We start from the raw sequence: 12,793 nt of genomic DNA, 5'->3' as shown, positions 1-12,793 counted from the left end.
GAGGTGTCGTCCTCTTCTCTGTTTTGCCATGCGAGGTAAAACAGCGAGACCGTATATATACGAACCACACATATACCACGCACGTGTTTGCATTAATTAAAGTACAGCTCAATCAGAAGTTACTATGTGCTGACTATTTTGTTCTGTTACCAGAAACGAACTGTCGCAACATTAACAGGATCCATAATAAACCCCAGGAAGAGTAGCTGCTGCCTCGGCAGGAACTTAATTGGGATCCATAATAAACCCCAGGTTGAGTAGCTGCTGTCTTGGCAGGAACTAATGGGGATCCATAATAAACCCCAGGTTGAGTAGCTGCTGTCTTGGCAGGAACTAATTGTGATCCATAATAAACCCCAGGTTGAGTAGCTGCTGTCTTGGCAGGAACTAATGGGGATCCATAATAAACCCCAGGAAGAGTAACATGCTGGCCAGACTGTACACGTTTTATCTGAGGATTAATTGTCAGAGTAAAGGACCTTGTGCATTTCAGGTAAAATAACAACCCAATGTTTATATCCCAGGACAAATTAGCTAGCAACAGCAAGCTAGCTAAATAGACATAAATGTTTAATGCTTTTCGACCTGTCCCCAAATGAATATAATTGGTTCAGAGTTTGTTTTGATATTTCAACCTGCGTGTCCTGATCGCTTTTGGTGTGGGGGGGACAAAATCAGCACACGCGCGATGGAGCACGCAGACGGTCTGATCAGCATGTAAGAAGTGTGTCTATACGGGCCAACAGACTGCACAATTTCAGTGTTGATTTAACACTGTCAGTGTTATTTTTAATAACACTGGAGGATTTGCTGTGTAAGCATTCAACTTGTTGTTTGCAATTGTCTTTGAATTACTCTGCAGTATTTTCAGGTATCATATATGAATGACAGTTTTCTACCTTTTTCAGTGGCATGTTGAAAGAGTCATACAGTAGTTATAACAGGGCCTTGCAAAAGTATTCAGACCCCCATGGATTTATTCACATTTTATTGTGTTACAAAATGGGATTAAAATGGATGTAATTGTAATTTTTAGTCAACAATCTACACAAAATACTCTGTAATGTCAAAGTGGAAGAAAAAAAACGAATTAGTAAAATATAGTCGTTGCATAAGTATTCAGCCCCTTTATTTAGGCATGCCTAAATTAGTTCAGGAGTAAAATGTGGCTTAACAAATTACATAATAAATTAAATGGACTCACTCTGTGTGAAATAATAGTGGTTGACAGGACTTATTTATGACTACCCCTTCCTATGACCCCCATACATACAGCTATCTGTAAGGTCCCTCCCTCAGTCAAGAACTTGAATTTCAAGCACAGATCCAACATCAAAGGGAGCTTTCGAAAAGCCTCAAAGAAGGGCTGTGATTGGTAGATGGGTAACAATAACAAATCAGACATTGAATATCTATTTAAGCATGGTCAAGTTAACTTCTCTTGGGTAGGGGGCAGTATTTTGTCGTCCGGATGAAAGGCGTGCCCGTAGTAAACTGCCTGCTACTCAGGCTCAGAAGGTAGGATATGCATATTATTAGTAGATTTGGATAGAAAACACTCTGAAGTTCCTAAAACTGTTAGAATGATGTCTGTGAGTATAACAGAACTCATATGGCAGGCAAAAAGTGTGGAAATCTGAGGTTTGTAGTTTTTCAAGTGATTGCCTATGCAGTATACAGTGACTTAGGGTTCATTTAGCACTTCCTGAGGCTTCCACTAGATGTCAACAGTCTTTAGAAAATTGTTTCATGCTTCTACTGTGAATAGGGAGAGAATCCTGGAAGTAGATGAGTGAGAAAATGACATAAGCTCGGTGGCACGCACACACGTGAAAGTTAGCTGTGTTCCTTTTCTTTTTTGAAGACATTGGAATTGCCCGTTTGGAATATTACTGAAGATTTATGATTTAAAAAATCCTAAAGATTGATGCTATACATCGTTTGACATGTTTCTACGAACGTAAATATAACTTTTTTTGACTTTTCGTCGTGACATTTTGCGTGCACTTCCTGCATTTGGAGTAGTGGACTAAACGTGCGAACAAAAAGGAGGTATTTGGACATAAATGATGGACTTTATCGAAACAAAACAAACATTTATTGTGGAACTGGGATTCCTGGGAGTGCATTCTGATGAAGATCATCAAAGGTAAGTGAATATTTATAATGTAATTTTTGTCATTTCTGTTGACTCCAAAATGGCTGGTATCTGTATGGCTTGTTTGATATCTGAGTGCTGTACTCAGTTTATTGCAAAATTTGTTTTCGCCGTAAAGCTTTTTTGAAATTTGACACAGCGGTTGCATTAAGAAGTGTATGTATAATTCTTTGAATAACTGTTGAATATTTTATCAACGTTTATGATGAGTCTTTTTGTAAATTGATGTGCCCATTCACCGGAGGTTTTGGTAGGCAAAACATTTCTGAACCACAATGTAAAATGGGGGTTTTGGATATAAATATGAACTTTATCGAGCAAAACATACATGCATTGTGTAACATGAAGTCCTATGAGTGCCATCTGATGAAGATCATCAAAGGTTAGTGATTAATTTTATCTGTATTTCTGGTTTTTGTGACGCCTCTCTTTGCTTGGAAAATGGCTGTGTGGTTTTTCTTGTCTCGGTGCTGTCCTAACATAATCTAATGTTATGCTTTCGTCGTAAAGCCTTTTTGAAATGGGACAATGTGGTTGGATTAATAAATATGCTGTGGATTATGTGTTAAATTACCCAGACACATCAAAGATACAGTCATCCTTCTTAACTGAGCTCCAGGACAGGAATTAAACTTTTTAACCTTTATTTAACGATGAGACCATTGGTGATTTTAAAACAGCTACAGAGTTTAAAGGCTGTGACGGGAGAAAAACTGAGGATGGATCAACAACATTGTAGTGACTCCACAATAATGACCTAAATGACAGAGTGAAAAGAAGTATTCAAATATACAGAATAAAAATATTCCCAAACATGCATCTTGTATGCAACAAGGCACTAAAGTAATACTGAAGAAAATAAATCACAGCTAAGGAATTCACTTTTTGGCCTAAATGCAAAGCCTCATGTTTGGGGCAAATCCAACACAACACATCACTGAGTAACTGCCTCCTTATTTTCAAGCATGGTGGTGGCCGCATCATGGTATGGGTATGCTTGACATGGGCAAATATTGGGGAGTTTTTCAGGATAAAAAGAAACGGGATGGAGCTAAGCACAGGCAAAACCCTAGAGTAAAATCTGCTTCAGTCTGCTTTACACCAGACTGGGAGAGCAATTCACCTTTCAGCAGGACAATAACCTACAACACAAGACCAAATATACACTGTCGCATACCAAGAAGACAGTGAATGTTCTTGAGTGGCCAAGTTACAGTTTTGACTTAAATCTGCTTGAAAATCTATGGCAAGACTTGAAAATGGCTGTCTAGCAATGATCAACAACAAACTTGACAGAGCTTGAAGAATTTTGAAAAGAATAATGAGCAAATATTGCACAATCCAGGTGTGGAAAGCTTTTATAGACTTACCCAAGAAAGACTCACAGCTGTAATCAATGCCAAAGGGGCTTCTAACATGTATTGACTCAGGGAGTTGAATACTTATGCAACAACTATATTTTTGTTATTTATTTTGTATTAATTAAAAAAAAAAGACATTTTCTTCCACGTTGACATTAAGGAGTAATTTGTGTAGATTGTTGACAAAAAAAAAGACAATTAAATCAATTTAAATCCCACTTTGTAACACAATAAAGTGCAAAGAAATCCAAAGGGTCAATACTTTTGCAAGGCATTGTATCTGTGCAAAATATCATTGGTAATTGGTTTGACTTTGATTATGTACACCTTGTCCATTCAGGAGAATGGACATTTACAGAATGTTCAGATAGAAATGTATTGTGTAGATTAAATATGACCGTCAGATAGATGGGAATAGTATAGGAGATCGGGCTCTATTCATTCTATTTCTATATTCAACATGCAGTTCCAGATAAAGCCTTGCTATTAGTTGAAGGCAGCCAATCCAATAGTTACAGAAAATAAGTTGCTTTCTCAGATCTGTACTCAAATAGTTTTAAAAGCAGTATTTTGCGGGGGGTCTGTACTCAAATAGTTTTAAAAGCAGTATTTTGGGGGGGGGGGGTCTGTATTCAAATAGTTGTAGTCACCTCTAAAGTAAATATTTGTAAAAATACTTTCCACAAAGCGTAGTTAAAACTCTAGTTATCCCAGGTCTGCACCGAGTGTTAATTAAATACATTCAGGTCTAATGGAAACGACACACATAAAGTAGATGGCATCCTATCCACTATATAGTGCACTCCTTTTGACCAGGGCCCATATAGATCTATTTAAAAGTAGTGTATAATATTCATGGGTTGCACCTCCGTCACATCGTTGCCATTGTTGTCAACGTTCTACAGCATATTGACTTCTCACTGATGATTAATGCTCATTATTTCTGAACGTGGGCTAATGACTGTTTTGTCAAAAATTACAGTTTAGTGGCCTGGAAATATGATGACATTATTGAAATAGACAAATAATTAGTAGAAAACAACTTTGCTATCATTATGAAGGTGTAACAGTGTAGGTTCCGTAACTCTCTTCGCCCCAACCCGGGCTCGAACCAGGGACCCTTGCACACATCAACAACTGACACCCACAGAAGCATCGTTACCCATCGCGCCACAAAAGCCGCGGCCCTTTGCAACGCAAGGGGAACAACCACTTCAGGTCTCAGAGCGAGTGACGTCACTGATTGAAACGCTATTAGCGCGCACCACCGCTAACTAACTAGCCATTTCACATCGGTTACAAAGGCATACATTTTACTTTAGAGAGATGCCAATGTTGCCATGAGCTAGCAAAGATAGTCAGAAATAGCTAACAATTTTAACGTTAGCTAGCTAAAATGTTGGTGCTCTCCCTTCAAATCTTAGCTAGCCAGCTAACGTTATACTGCATCTAAAGTGTTAGAGGTGCCTTAGACCGCAGTGGCGCAGCGGTCTAAGGTACTGCATCTCAGTGATAGAGGCATCACTACAGACCCTGGTTTGATTCTAGGCTGTATCACAACCGGCCATGATTGGGAGTTCCATAGGGCGTCGCACAATTGGCCCAGCGTCATCCGGGTTAGGGTTTGGCCGTGGTAGGCCGTCATTGTAAATAAGAATTTGTTCTTAGCCTGTTGGGTCTAGGGGGCAGCATTTGCACGTCTGGATAAAAAAAATGTACCCGATTTAATCTGGTTACTAATCCTACCCAGTAACTAGAATATGCATATACTTATTATATATGGATAGAAAACACTCTAAAGTTTCCAAAACTGTTTGAATGGTGTCTGTGAGTATAACAGAACTCATTTGGCAGGCAAAACCCTGAGACATTTTCTGACAGGAAGTGGATACCTGATGTGTTGTATTGACTTTAAACCTATCCCATTGAAAAACACAGGGGTTTAGGAATATTTTGGCACTTCCTATTGCTTCCACTAGATGTCACCAGCCTTTACAAAGTGTTTTGAGTCTTCTGGAGGGAGATCTGACCGAACAAGAGCCATGGAACGGTGATGTCCCATTAGACACCTGGCGCGCTACTTCATGTTGGGTACCCTCGTTCCAATACGTTAGAAAAGAGTATGCATTCGTCCACCTTGAATATTATTCATGTTCTGGTTAAAAAAGGCCCTAATGATTTATGCTATACAACGTTTGACATGTTTGAACGAACGGAAATATATTTTTTCCCCTCGTTCATGACGAGAAGTCCGGCTGGCTTACATCATGTGCTAACGAGACGGAGATTTTTGGACATAAATGATGAGCTTTTTTGAACAAAACTACATTCGTTATGGACCTGTGATACCTGGAAGTGACATCTGATGAAGAGAATCAAAGGTAATGGATTATTTACATAGTATTTTCGATTTTAGATCTCCCCAACATGACGTCTAGTCTGTATCGCAACGCGTATTTTTCTGGGCACAGTGCTCAGATTATTGCAAAGTGTGATTTCCCAGTAAGGTTATTTTTAAATCTGGCAAGTTGATTGCGTTCAAAAGATGTAAATCTATAATTCTTTAAATGACAATATAATATTTTACCAATGTTTTCTAATTTTAATTATTTAATTTGTGACGCTGACTTGACTGCCGGTTATTGGAGGGAAACGATTTCCTCAACATCAATGCCATAGTAAAACGCTGTTTTTGGATATAAATATCAACTTGATAGAACTAAAAATGCATGCATTGTCTAACATAATGTCCTAGGAGTGTCATCTGATGGAGATTGTAAAAGGTTAGTGTATCATTTTAGCTGGTTTTATGGTTTTGGTGACCCTGTCTTTGACTTGACAAAACATTACACACAACTCTTGTAAATGTACTGTCCTAACATACTCTAAATTTATGCTTTCGCCGTAAAACCTTTTTGAAATCGTAAAACGTGGTTAGATTAAGGAGATGTTTATCTTTCAAATGGTGTAACATAGTTGTATTTTTGAAAAATTTGAATTTTGACATTTATTTGGATTCAAATTTGCCGCTCTTGAAATGCACCTGCTGTTGATGGAGTGCACCACGGGTGGCACGCTAGCGTCCCACCTAGCCCCAAGAGGTTGACTTGCCTAGTTAAATAAAGAAAAAATATTATTTATTTTTTTAAATCATAAAAGCTTGTCCTGCTAATTATTTGCCTCCTTTGGAAATGTCATCATGTTTCCAAGTCACAGTAGTGCACTTTTGAATACATCTTCATCACCACCTATTGAGACCACATTGAGTGGAATGCTCAGATGGGCATCAGTCCTAAAACGAGCGTTCAAAACAATGTTGTGACGAAACGTGCAACCCGTGGATAGGATTCCAGTTCAGACTCAGCCAGGGTAAAATGGGAGTTTCACCTGTTAAAGCGTGGGTCTGCATAGGCATCTGGGATGTTAAGGACCTCCCCCGTCCGTGCTACTTGGCCCGCTATACCTTTCTCTATAGAAAACCTGGACGAGGAGAGGACACAAGAGCGCTGGAGGTTACAACCATACAATTAGAATTGGTGAATGGACATTTCTGTTCTAAGAATTATACTTCCCCTGTTCTAGGATTCTAGTTTCCCTGTTCTAGGGATTCTACTTCCCTGTTCTAGGGATTCTATTTTTCCCATTCTAGGACGATAGTTTCCCGGTTCTTGGGATTCCAGTTTCCCTGTTCTAGAATTCTAGTTTCCCTGTTGTAGGGATTCTAGCTTCCCTGTTCTAGGATTCTAGTTTCCCTGTTCTAAGAATTCCTCTTCCCTGTTCTAGGGATTCTACTTCCCTGTTCTAGTGATTGTAGTTTCCCTGTTCTAGGGATTCTACATCTCTATTCTAGGGATTCTATTTTCCCTGTTCTAGGGTTCTAGTTTCTCTGTTCTATGATTCTAGTTTCCCTGTTCTAGGATTCTAGTTTCACTATTTTAGGGATTCTAGTTCCCCTATTCTAGGATTCTAGTTTCTCTATTCTATGATTCTAATTTCCACATTCTAGGAATCTAGTTTCCCTGTTGTAGGGATTCCAGTTTCCCTCTTCTAGGATTCCAGTTTTCCTCTTCTAGGGATTCTAGTTTTCCTGTTCTAGGATTCTAGTTTCCCTGTTCTAGAAATTCTAGTTTCCCCACTGTAGTTTCCCTGTTCTAGGATTCTAGTTTCACTATTTTAGGGATTCTAGTTTCCCTGTTCTAGGGATTCTAGTTTCCCTGTTCTAGGATTCTAGTTTCCCTGTTCTACAGATTCTAGTTCCCCTGTTCTAGGATTCTAGTTCCCCTGTTCTAGCGATTTTAGTTTCTGTGACCTAGGATACTAATTTCCCTGTTTTAGGATTGCAGTTTCCCTGTTCTAGGAATTCTAGTTCCCCCATTCCAGGATTCTAGTTTCCATATTCTATGATTGTAGATTCCCTGTTCATCTGTTCTATGATTCTAGTTTCCCTGTTCTAGGATTCTAGTTTCTCTGTTTTAGGGATTCTAGTTCCCCTGTTCTAGGAATCTAGTTTCTCAATTCTATGATTCTAGTTTCCACGTTCTATGAATCTAGTTTCCATGTTGTAGGGATTCTAATGTCCCTGTTCTAGGATATTCAGTTTCCCTCTTCTAGGGATTCTAGTTTCCCTGTTCTAGGGATTCTAATTTTCCTGTTCTACAATTCTATTTTCCCTCTTCTATGATTTCTAGTTTCCCTGTTCTATGATTCTAGTTTCCCTGTTCTGTGGATTTAGTTTCCTTGTTCTGCGATTGTAGTTTCCTTGTTCTAGGGATTCCAGTTTCCACATTCTATAATTGTATTTTCCCCATTCTAGGATTGTAGATTCCCCGTTCTATGATTGTAGTTTTACTGTTCTAGGATGATAGTTTCCCTGTTCTACAGGTTTTAGTTCCCCTGTTCTATGATTCCAGTTTCCTTGTTCTAGGATTGTAGTTTCCCTTCTCTAGGATTTATAGTTTCCCTGTTCTAGGATTCTAGTTCCCCTGTTCTAGGATCCTAGTTCCCCTATTCTAGTTCCCCTGTTCTAGGATTCTAGTTCCCCTGTTCTAGGATTCTAGTTTCTTTGTTCTAGGGATTCTAGTTCCCCTGTTCTAGGATTCCAGCTTCTTTGTTCTAGGGATTCTAGTTCTATGGTTACAACTGCTCAGCAGCTGTCACCAGAGAATTGTTCACATGATCACTAGTCAACTCAACATAGCCGCCAGAGAATCATTCACATGATCACTTGTCAATTCAACATAGCCGTCAGAGAATCGTTCACATGAACCCTTGTCAATTGAACATAACCCGTCAGAGAATCGTTCTCATGATCACTAGTCAATCCAATATAACCCATCAGAGAATCGTTCACATGATCACAAGTCAACCCTTCAGAGAATCACTCAGATAAGCAGTAAAAGTATCAATCATAACCCTTACCTAATCTCTTTGGTTTTCCTGAAGACAGGTTTGCCTTCGTTCTCCTCCCCGATGTCAAACAGGTCTGAGTACAGTTCATTGTTATTGTGGTCCACCTGGAATAGTGCACATCTATCTGCATTCACCAGGTTTTTTGCATATATCTGAAACACAACGCCATGATAAACCGCATCAGTACGGCACACAGAAAGACATGGTCACACAGACAGGGGCGAATCGTAACTTCCCTTCCCATTGATATCAACCCATGACTAAATGAGCATTTGACTTAAAGTGGAAGTTAGGATTCACGGTACCACTTTACAATAAGGTTCCATTTGTTAAGGGGTTCTAAAAGGGGTTCTAAATACATTCTTAACGATTATTTAATAGGGAGGCAGGTAGCCTAGTGGTTAGAGGGTTGGGCCAGTAACTGACAGAGAGGGAAGGGAGGCAGGTAGCCTAGTGATTAGAGGGTTGGGCCAGTAACTGACAGAGAGGGAAGGGAGGCAGGTAGCCTAGTGGTTAGAGGGTTGGGCCAGTAACTGACAGAGAGGGAAGGGAGGCAGGTAGCCTAGTGATTAGAGGGTTGGGCCAGTAACTGACAGAGAGGGAAGGGAGGCAGGTAGCCTAGTGGTTAGAGGGTTGGGCCAGTAACTGAAAGAGAGGGAAGGGAGGAGGTTTGTTTTCATGATGCGTCTTGACCCACCTTTGAAACCCTGATGCCCATTGGCCAACTTTATAACCAGGATGTTATTCAATCATCATTCCTAACATATAACCCCCTTACCAAATTATATCAACACACTTACCACTTCTCTGTGATAGTCCAAGTATGTTGAACGCTCTGGTGTGAAATGGTAACCGTAATATCTTTGGTTGGTGAAACAGTGGAGGAGGTATCCTCTCACAATGTTGAATGTTTTGATCTTCATACCCACCATTCATTGCATGAACATGTTTAATTAACATAGTGTTGGATCTGCTCTCATGAATGCAGTGATGTGGACCCAACACTGCCTATAAGTATGTCTAAACTCTGAGTGAACTCTCAAATCATCTATAAATGATTTACCTACACGTATAACTTCTAAAAGTATACCTTATTTTAAAGTGACAGTCCTATAAATATTTATAACCGAGTTATCAACATTTATAAGTGGAAAAAGTGTCAAATTAACAAATGAGTTACCAACACGTATAACGGATTACTATTTATTAATGAGTTAGGCGTACTAATATTTATAACTTCTAAAGAATAACTGGGAACCTTCTGGCCATTAATTAATGAGTTGCAAACATTTATAACAGCATATAATCTCCTCAAGCATGTAATACATAATAAGAATAAAATGTAATTTAACGTAAGAATACATTGGGAAAACATGTTAATTGCAGTGACTCAAATCTGTAGCCTATCATTGGTATAGTGAGTAGTCTAGCTGATTCAGAGGGGGTATTTTTCTCCCCTTTTTAATATTACAAGTCGGAATAGAAATTGACAAGTGATTAACTATTTACAATATAACGTAGGGTCTCATGTTTCTTTTCATGTTAAGCATTTTCCCCTCCGTGCTTCTACACCTGCATTGCTTGCTGTTTGGGGGGTTTTAGGCTGGGTTTCTGTACAGCACTTTGAGATATCAGCTGATGTAAGAAGGGCTATATAAATACATTTGATTTGATCCTGGAGTCTATGACCGTATGGCAATCTGTGGGAGAGAAGAGGAATTGACAACTTAGCATAGCCACTTTAGCTATACAAAACTATATTATCACCATTATCATCATTTATACCATTTAGGTTTAGCTAGTCATGTTATCCATTGCTAGCTAATAATAATAATAATAGCTAGCTAGTGTTTAACATTACTTGCTAACACTAATAGCTAGCTTCCATAGATTAAAGGGGTTAGCTATTTATCAGAATAACACACTAGGTAGTTAGCTAGCTAGTATGTGTTAGTCTTAAAATTGGAACCACTAGTGTGCTGACAAAGGAGGCTAACTAGCTAACTTACCAGCTACCTAGTTAGAGACAAAAGGTTAGATAACTAGCTCAGTTCAAAAGTTAGATAACTAGCTAGCTAGCGTGCTAATCCAAAAAAGCTAGCTAAACAACTTGCATGGAAATTCTGTCATGTCGATATTAACTAGCTAGCTGGCAGCTAAAGTTAACCAGCTAGCTAGCGAACCTAATGAGCCAGCAAACATGTTTTACTTAGCTAGCTAACTATATCATGCCAAAGTGTCACGCCTGCTCCCACTCACCCTCTCTGGTGCTCAAGGGCGCCTGACTGCCCTTCATTACTCACACCTGTCACCATCATTACGCGCAGCATCAGCTCATTGGACTCATCTGGACTCCTTCCCTTTGTTGATATCCCCGTAACTGTCTGCTCCCCCGTTTGTTCCCCGTGTCAGCATTAATTTCAGTTCAAATGTCCAGATAAATCATTTAATGTTCACTCCCTGTACTTGCTTCTTGTCTCCAGCGTCGATTCTTACACCCAAGAGTATCTTGTACTAAATCGTATAGCAGAATTTCTATATAAAAGAAAAATACATTTGAGGTTTTACCTACTAGCTAACTAGGACAGAGGTGCTAGCTAACATGAGCTAGCTAGCTACTTAGATAGCTGAGCAGCCTGCTAAATCATTCAGCAAAACTTCCGGATCCAGCGAACCACACCAATAATATGACTTGAGATCTTCAGATGAGGCCTTTATTCCTGGAATAAATAAGTGTACCAATGCATCATCTTGGTTTCAAACGTGGGGCATCATGGGAGTTAACCATTGGTCTGAAAACAAACCATTTCTGCATCACACCCAAAAGTGAGAAAATAACAATTGTTTTAACTATGCATTAAGTGTTCAATATTATATGCATTTGTAAGTGCATTTATAAATGCTTAATAGCTGGAGGTAAATAGTGGCTCACTATTTGGCAAGCACTGACTGACTATCGAACTAGTTTGACCTACCCGTGTGGCTCAGTTGGTAGAGCATGGTGTTTGCAACGCCAGGGTTGTTGGTTCGATTCCCACGGGGGACCAGTACGGAGAAAACATTTATGAAATGTATGCATTCACTACTGTAAGTCGCTTTGGATAAGAGCGTCTGCTAAAATGTCTAATTATTATAACCCATATATTAAATGGTTTATAATGCATTTACAAATGATAAAATAACCGTTAATAACATAATTACAAACCCTTTATAAACCTTTTACAAATGGAACATTATTGTAAAGTGTTACCTGATTCGCTCCAGGGTTCGGTGTAATCATAAATGGATTCAGAAAGGTATTTTAAACAGTACATGTTAGCAAGGCAATACAAGTCGAAGTTACATCAACTGTCAGGTAAAAACTATCAAAAACAGGATATGAGACATATGAACTGAGGCGAAACGAGCGGCACATGACAATACAATACACAGTACGCAGTACAGTATGTCACCACAACACGACACACGTCCACTGTCCTCATACACATTCTAGACAACTCTCATGGACTTGGGCCAGACACTTGGAAGTGGTAGTCCCTTCCCTGAAATAGCATGCATCACAAACAAATAGAAACAAACACAAAATAGACAAAATACGAAATAGACACATACACACAAAAACGTACCATTATATGTTCAAGTAGAGAATCTATTGCCACAATGTTGTCAAAGTACGTTCTGTTGGAGAAAGAGAGAGAATGATAAACTAAGGGTATAGATAATTGGTAAGGGTATTGATGATTGATAAGGTTATTGATGATTGATAAGGGTATAGATGATTGATAAGGGTATAGATAATTGGTAAGGGTATTGATGATTGATAAGGGTATTGATGATTGATAAGGGTATAGATGATTGATAAGGG

The 12,793-nt window shown here is 39.0% G+C and overlaps 1 protein-coding gene across 1 annotated transcript in view; it reads right to left on the bottom strand.

The window, feature by feature from the left end:
- Nucleotides 1-12,793, bottom strand: part of LOC106589947 (cAMP and cAMP-inhibited cGMP 3',5'-cyclic phosphodiesterase 10A) — a 97,076-nt gene that overhangs the window by 36,734 nt on the left and 47,549 nt on the right. Inside the window, exons 9-11 of the mRNA XM_082970594.1 lie at nt 12,555-12,606; nt 8,938-9,080; nt 6,907-6,999 (exon numbers count right to left, since the gene is read on the bottom strand). Coding sequence (XP_082826720.1) covers nt 6,907-6,999; nt 8,938-9,080; nt 12,555-12,606 — 288 coding nt within the window. The remainder of the gene's footprint in view (nt 1-6,906; nt 7,000-8,937; nt 9,081-12,554; nt 12,607-12,793) is intronic.

This window comes from Salmo salar, chromosome 28 (genome assembly GCF_965601325.2).
Source record: "Salmo salar chromosome 28, fSalSal1, whole genome shotgun sequence".
Classification (NCBI taxonomy): domain Eukaryota; kingdom Metazoa; phylum Chordata; class Actinopteri; order Salmoniformes; family Salmonidae; genus Salmo; species Salmo salar.
The sequence above is the reverse complement of the archived record's forward strand: the minus strand, read 5'-3'. Positions and strand labels throughout refer to the sequence as shown.